Consider the following 8,097-nt stretch of genomic DNA (forward strand, 5'->3'; position numbering starts at 1 on the left):
AATGAGCAGGGTGACAATATACAGCCTTGACATACTCCTTTTCCTATTTGGAACCAGTCTGTTGTTCCATGTCCAGTTCTAACTGTTGCTTCCTGACCTGCATACAGGTTTCTCAAGAGGCAGATCAGGTGGTCTGGTATTCCCATCTCTTTCAGAATTTTCCACAGTTTATTGTGATCCACACAGTCAAAGGCTTTGGCATAGTCACTAAAGCAGAAATAGATGTTTTTCTGGAACTCTCTTGCTTTTTCGATGATCCAGCGGGTGTTGGCAATTTGATCTCTGGTTCCTCTGCCTTTTCTAAAACCAGCTTTAACATCTGGAAGTTCACGGTTCACATATTGCTGAAGCCTGGCTTGGAGAATTTTGAGCATTGCTTTATTAGCGTGTGAGATGAGTGCAATTGTGCAGTAGTTTGAGCATTCTTTGGCATTACCTTTCTTTGGGATTGGAATGAAAACTGACCCTTTCCGGTCCTGTGGCCACTGCTGAGTTTTCCAAATTTCCTAACCAAATTAAGTTGCTTTTCATTTATATGTCTTGTGTGTGTGTGTGTGTGTGTGTGTGTGTGTGTGTGTTTGAGTACTCGGTCCTATCTGACTCTTTGTGGCCCCATGGGCTACAGCATGCCAGGTTCCTCTGTCTTTTACTATCTCCCAGAGTTTGTGCAGATTCATGTCCATTGAGATGATGAAGATATCTAACCATCTCATCCTCTGCCGCCCCTTCTTCTTTTGCCTTCATTCTTTCCCAGCATAATAATGGATACTGGCCTTTAATAGAAAAAGAAACTCTTCTTTATGCTGGGTTTGGGGCATGGTAAACAGTTAAAGCTTTGAACTGGATTCTAGTTCTGGCTCTGTCATTAATCAGCTGTGTGACCTTGAACAAAGTGTTTGATATTCTTAAAGTTTTTCTTCAACTCTAAATTAAAAGGATGGCATTATATCGATGAATTTAAACATTTTTTATGCACCAACATGCCTAGGGCCAATCCCATGTGTCCTTGGAGGCATTTCTCTGTGCATATTGTGTGTGTCTCTGTATGCATGAAGGAGAGCACTGGGAGTTCTGTGTGTAGATGGAAAAAGCCCTAAGTATCTAACAAATGTCTCCTTTAGGAGTGAAATAGTGTAGCTACACTCTTTGCTGTTGAGAATCTTGTGTCAGAGAACAAGATTATTTCTAAAATTCCAGCTTCAATTGAGTTGTAAGCTGTACTGCTCTATGAGGGGGTGACCACCCATCTCATTTGATTTTATTTGTGCCCCTGAATACCTACCCAGTCAGAAACATATCCCCCTCCGTCTTTCCTCCTTTGTCCTAGTCCCAGCTTTCTTTCGTGGAGTCAGCTTTGTCTATTTCAGTGTAAAGTTTTGATCATGAAAGTCATTGTCGGATTAGGATAGGTTTTGCAAAATATTTTCTGAGGAACATTAGTCCTTTAAGATGCTCAAGTCAAAAGGACCAAGTAAGTTTCAGAAATGCTGCCTATTATAACCTCTTCTCCCAAATATTTATAATGCATATGAAAGTGTTAGTCTCTCAGTTGTGTCCAATTCTTTGTGACCCCATGAACTGTAACTCACCAGGCTCCTCTGTCTATGAAATTCTCCAGGCAAGAATACTGAAATGTTTTGCCAATTCCTCCTCCAGGGGATCTTCCTGACCCAGGGATCAAACCTGGGTCTCCTGCATTACAGATAGATTCTTTACGTACTGAGCCACTAGGGAAGCCCTATAATGCATATGGCAGTTTTGAAATAAGGAATCCTGTTTAATTTCCTTAACTTGGAGCTTCCAAATTAACATGATCATTAAAAACTCTTTTCATCTTTAAATACCTAACAACCTCATATAAAACTATTGCCCCATAGAATGTTCTTTGAGAAATGGCCAGTTGGATAACAGAAAGAGGGGTATTGTCCTCAGAATTTCACACAAAACGCTCATGTTTACTTTGTTGGATAGATTTTTGTGTCCTTTTCCCTTAAGCGGCATGAGTTTATTTGATTAGCTTCTTGAAACCAAGATTCTCAAGGGATTACTTTCAGGGGAAGATAAGAGGAGGAATGGGGTATGTGGTAGGAACATGGCCTTGGGAATTCCTGAGTGTTGGTGGAATAGAGAATATAGAACTAATAATGGTAGAAGGCATGAGGTTGTGGGGAACTAAAAGCTGGTCCCCTCAGAGCTATCCAAGTCAAAGTCCCTGGAACCTGGGAATGTGACTTTATTTGGTGAAAGGGTCTTTGCAGGTGTAATTAAGTTGAGGATTTTGAGATGAGATCATTCTGGATTGTCCAAATGGGCCCTAAATGTAACAGAAAGTGTCTTATAAGAGGCACACAGAGGAGAACAGACACACAGATGTGGAGGCAACTTGACCATGGAAATAGAGACTGCAGTGATGTGGCCACCATTCTGGGATGGTCAACAGCTGCCAGAACTAGAAGAGGCAGGGAATGGAGTCTCCAGAGGAAGCCAGCCCTGCCAACCCCTTGATTTGGGACTTCTGGCCTGTGAGAGAATATTTTTCTGTTGTCTTAAGCCATGTAGTAAATAATAAATAAATTACCTTGTGGTAATTTATTACAGCAGCCCTAGGGATCTAATACAAGGGGGAAACACCCTGAAGGGGAATGGTGAAGCAGAACCTTGGCCACTTTAGGGTGTCCCCCAGAGCCCACGCTGACTGTGTTTTCTTGGCAAAGGTGCAGTGGGAGCACCAGCCCTGAATGTGGCAGGTGTTTGGAGAAGCCCTTTATCCTGGGATGGGATTCATGGTCCCCAGCTTAGGTTGCTTCCCAGTCCTAGGCAATAGCCCTTGACACGTGGAACATGAGCTGTCTTGTCTATCTTCCCACAGACCACCGAGGCCGAGTGCTACACCTGGCTTTGAGTCCAGACCAGACCCGAGTCTTTTCTGCTGCAGCGGATGGCACAGCCTGCATATGGAATTGCTGCTAGTCACTCAGCCCCTCCCAGCTTCAGCTTCCTCATTTTGACATGAGAATAATGATACTGGCCTTGCCTTCTCCATGGCATTATCATGAGGCTCAAACAAGATTGTGCTTTTCCTGAGGTGAATGCCTGTTCCCTGACCTTTTCTCAGGTTACTTTACTGGCTCTGTTTCGTCCCACCACAACTTCCAGACATTGTCTCTCATTCTGTGCTTCTCTTTCTGCTTTCCTCCTTCTCGCCTTTTCTTCTTCTCTCTCTGTCTCCTCCTTGTTAAAGATGCATTTTCACTGCTATAGTCACAAGAATATCTACCGCAACTATTTCTAAACTCGTCTTTCCCACTTCACTTTTCTCCCAAGCTCCAGCCTTATACTTGGGTCTCTGAATATATATATATATATAAAATATATATTATATGTATTATATATATGTATTATATATATATTTCTATTTTGGCTATGTGGTACGGCATGCACGAGTCTTAGTTCCCTGACCAGGGATCAAACCCATGCCCCTGCAGTGGAAACTTAAAGTCATAACCACTGGACCACCAGGGAAGTCCCTTGGTTATTTCTTCATTGAGATCCTTTTCTGTCTTTAGCTCAAACTCAGTACATTAAAAACACAACTTATTCACTTGAATAAACACAACTTACTCATTTAAATATTGATTAAAGTGCTCCTCTATGTTAAGCATAGGACTTCCCTGGTGGCTCAGTCGATAGAGAGTCTGCCTGCAGTGTGGGAGACCTGGGTTCGATACCTGAGATGGGAAGATCTCCTGGAGAAGGAAATGGCAACTCACTCCAGCATTCTTGCCTGGAGAATTCCATGGACAGAGGAGCCTGGTGGGCTATAGTCCATGGGGTCACAAAGAGTCGGACATGACTGAGTGACTAACTGTAATATGGATTAAGCATATGGATTATTTCCTCTCAGACAAAGACTTACTTAGGACTCCCTTTTCTGTCTTAATGATCTCATCTTACCCTAGTCATTCCATCACTCAGGGAGCCTCCTGGTTATTCAGTTTACCCCTTGTTCTCTATCTTTTGTTTTACCCTAGTAATGTCCTACACACCTGATGACAAATTTGTGGCAATTGCCTTCTACCTGGAGAAAGCAATGGCAACCCACTCCAGTACTCTTGCCTGGAGAATCCCATGGATGGAGGAGCCTGGTAGGCTGCCGTCCATGGGGTCGCTAGGAGTTGGACACGACTGAGCAGCTTCACTTTCACTTTTCACTTTCATGCATTGGAGAAGGAAATGGCAATCCACTCCAGTGTTCTTGCCTGGAGAATCCCAGGGACGGGGGAGCCTGGTGGGCTGCCGTCTGTGGGGTTGCACAGAGTCGGACATGACTGAAGTGACTTAGCAGCAGCAGCAGCCTTCTATCTGGTTTCCTGTCTTTATTCTTAATGGGTTTCCACATTACTGTTAGGTTTAATTTCTAAAAGCACTGTGCTGATCCTCCCCAGCCCCCTGCTCATAAACTCTCAGTGACTCCCCATTATCTAACCCTCCTTGACCTCAACCTCGGAGTCCTGAGCCCAGAATCTGAAGTTAGGGGACCTATACTTAACTAGGCTCTGCCGTAAACTTACTGAGTGACCTTGGGTATGCCACGACATTTGCAAATAGGGCTTTGGATTTGATAACTGCTAAGGTTTCTTCAAGCTCCATCAGGTCACTGTTCTTTTTAACATTAATCCTCACTCACCTCCTGTGTTATCGCTGGGCTGTTCTGTGATTTCCTGCCTTATGCCTTTGTTGGAGCTCTCATCTTCTAGTCTGGAATTCCTGCTCCTCAATTCCTTTGCTCTGTACCTTCACATAAGTCCTGTCCTCTGTTTTGAAATAATGTTACCTGGCTTTGAACTCTTGGTATCAGCCTGTGTCACCTACTTTGTGTTAATATAACTATTCTAATTGTTTTAAAAAATCTTCTATTAGTATGGGAATCTTTGTTTATTTAAACTTTAGCATGCTTATTTCTTTCACAAAATTATATTGAGGAGTTGAGGGGGCATATGTTATATTTTTTTAGTGCCCTCTGGAATGTTTTGCATGTGTCAACTAATATACATTGATTAATTTCTTTACTTTGTCATAAATGGCTTTTACCAATACACACACACTCCTTTAATATCTCTCTTCAAAAAAATAATACCAAATAAATGCCTTGATAATTGAAAAGTGGAATAGTAAATACAAGGAGTGGTAGGACTCTCCTGACAAATTAACAATGTATTCTGTTCTTTCCCCCTGTTTTTAAACTCAGAAAATATGCTTGGTAGTGCTAGTAATTCTTATCTTACAAAATTTTAGGTCACCAAAAGTGCAAATAAGATACATCACTGTAATGCACATTCTTCTTTTTTAAGATAATGTCTGTCATTTGATCTTATTTAGCCAAGTATGAACTATAGAAAAAGTTTAGCAGGGAAAGGAGCAAAATGGTGAGACCATTTCCAAGTGTCCCCCACCATTCTGATATGGTTACATCTTTCTTAAAAATCTCATGAGACTATGACATGACCAAAGGACCAAAGATTACTTCTCTCAATTAATACTGGTATGTGAACAAGGTTCTCATTTAAGAAAAATAGCAATATATCTTTTACTGCTGTTAGTTTTATGGACGTCTGGAATATGGTTTCAGTAAAGAAAAAAATGAACTCAGACAATACACAAAACAGAAGCCTTGGCTACAAAAATTGTGTAGTATAAAATTTTTATTGAGTAATAATTCACATAAAGCATATAAATCTTAAGTGTATAGCTCAATGTATTTAATTTATGAATAGATTAAGATCAAGATCTATGAGTAAATCATCTAGATCAAGATGTGAACATTTCTTTTACCCCAGAAGATTCTTTGTGTCACTTAGTCAATACCCCTCCATTATTCCAACCTTGGTCACCATGAATTAGTTTTGCCTTCTGCCAATCTTCAGATAAATGTAATAATACAGTAAATATTCTTTTATGTGAAGTCTGGTTTCTTTTACTCAACATTAAACTTGTAGAAGTAGTTACTGTTGCTACATGTAACCGTAGTTTGGTCTTTTAATTGCTGTGTAATATCCCATTGTATATACAACAATTGTTTTTCTATTTTATTATAGATGGACATTTATTTTTAATTTTAACTTTCAAGGATAAAGTTGCTATGGACATTCTCAAACACATATTTGGTGGGGAAAAGCCCTCATTTCTGTTTGGTCTCTACCCAAGAGTAAGAATTGTTAAGTCATAGCATATGTGTGTCTTCAGTTTTAATAGACACTTTCACTTTTCCTAAAAAACTCTACCAATTTACATTTCCACCAGCAATGAACAAGAGTTTCACACAACTATTTTTAAGTGAACTTCAAAATCTGTAATAAATGTTGCCAGTAGAGAATATTTCATCTTCTTATTGCTATTATAATCCTAATTATGGATTATAGCAGGCATCTAAAGTATCATCCTAGTGACTCTCTTATCTCTTTTAGATATCAGCATGAGATTTCACTTTCTAATATAAGGGTTCTTATCACCAGCTGCATATTAAAATCATTGGGGAAACTTAAGTGTTGATAATCAACCTGGTGGAAAGGATACTTTCAAGAATATGCAGGTGAGTGGATTGACCAAGGTTGGGGCTTAGCCAGTGAAATACTGTAAATAAGAGGAAGGAGAGAGAGGCAAAGCTGATGAGAGCTGACAATTTGATATGGCATATTTTAGTATGCTAGAATTGAAAAAGACAACATAACATTTCAAAACAAACACAAGATATGGGTGCAATACGTCCCCGTGGATGTTGTTCTTTCAAAATAACCACTGCTATATTGTAGAAGTATTGATGTCTTGACCAAAATATTTTTGTTCCTTCTAATTTGTCATTATAAAACTATCTACTTCAATTTTGTATGAATTTTCAATGTGAATTAAAGAAACTGTTTTGCAATTTATTATGTTTATTGGGCTTAATCATTCACTGTTTGATTCTTAATGAATGTGATTTATTCCTAGGGAAACATGTGATGAAAATGAACTTTCTTGCACAGGGAAAATAAAATTTAAGAATAACTACAAAAAAAAAAAAAAAAGAACACTCTGTCCTGGTTCTCATCAAATTAAATAAAAATTTCTAAAAGTGAGGCATAGACATTGGTAATTTTAAAGAGCCTGGTAAGTCTAATGGGCAGCCATGGTTGAAAACCAGTGGACCAGTATTTTGGTCAGTCTATAAGCTATGTCCCTTTGTTTGTTTTAAGAAGCTGTCTCTTAGTGTTGCTGTGTGTTCTTAGTTTGGACATACCATGTGTATATATGTATATGTTTATATACATACATATACACACATAAGATTTATAGTCCAAAATGAACTGATGGAAATCAAAGGAATCTGTTCATATAATCTCATCTTGATGTGGCTACTGGACTGATGATTATCCACTATGTTCAGCATGCTGAATGAACATCTTGGTTTTTCTCCCATAGAAAACTTTCAGACCATGATTCAACACTCACTCCCTAGTATGAGATGGCAGCCACCGTAACCATGTTGGTTGTACCTACCCAGGCTCAAGGACAAGGAGAACCAAGAAATCACCTAGTAACCCAAGGCTTAAATTCACACTACTGAGAAAGGAGGCTGACTTTCTCTAGCTAAGTGCCTTGTTAATATCCCCTAGAACTTTAATTTCCATTTCTTGCCTGCTTTGAAAAATACTCTAAGGCATTTCCTGTTTCTGCTTCTCCCAATGGACTCAGATTCTTGTATATAAATCTGAGTAGCAGGTGTTGATGTGGAACAGTGGCCTGTGAAGGGCAAATATTTCCTTTTAATCCGAATGCTTCAGACTGGCTGCTTCTGTTTATTGCAGAATTGCTGGGCCCTTGACTGTACTTGTTACTAGGCAGACTGACCTTAGTGTTCCTCCTGCTAGGCCCGGCCCATTGAATCAGTGAAGTGAATAATTCAAGTCAAATTTGCATGTCACTTATCACATGGATGACACAGGTGGCCCTGGTCCCTTGATCTGTCCCTCGCATTATCCACAAGGTCTCTATATTACTCTGTTCCACTTTGCTGGTGGATATCTGCCTGCTATAAGTTATAGGAGACAAGTGCAGTGA

General features: G+C 39.8%; 1 protein-coding gene across 3 annotated transcripts in view; it reads left to right on the top strand.

The window, feature by feature from the left end:
* CDC20B (cell division cycle 20B) overlaps positions 1-4,190 on the top strand; it is a 67,080-nt gene extending 62,890 nt beyond the window's left edge. For all 3 annotated transcript variants that reach the window (XM_043488945.1, XM_043488947.1, XM_043488948.1), the window contains one exon: positions 2,870-4,190. In XM_043488945.1, the coding sequence (XP_043344880.1) occupies positions 2,870-2,970 (101 nt within the window). In that variant the 3' untranslated portion in view covers positions 2,971-4,190. The remainder of the gene's footprint in view (positions 1-2,869) is intronic.
* Positions 4,191-8,097: the final 3,907 nt, after the last annotated feature.

This window comes from Cervus canadensis, chromosome 16 (genome assembly GCF_019320065.1).
Source record: "Cervus canadensis isolate Bull #8, Minnesota chromosome 16, ASM1932006v1, whole genome shotgun sequence".
In the NCBI taxonomy this organism is placed as follows: Eukaryota; Metazoa; Chordata; class Mammalia; order Artiodactyla; family Cervidae; genus Cervus; species Cervus canadensis.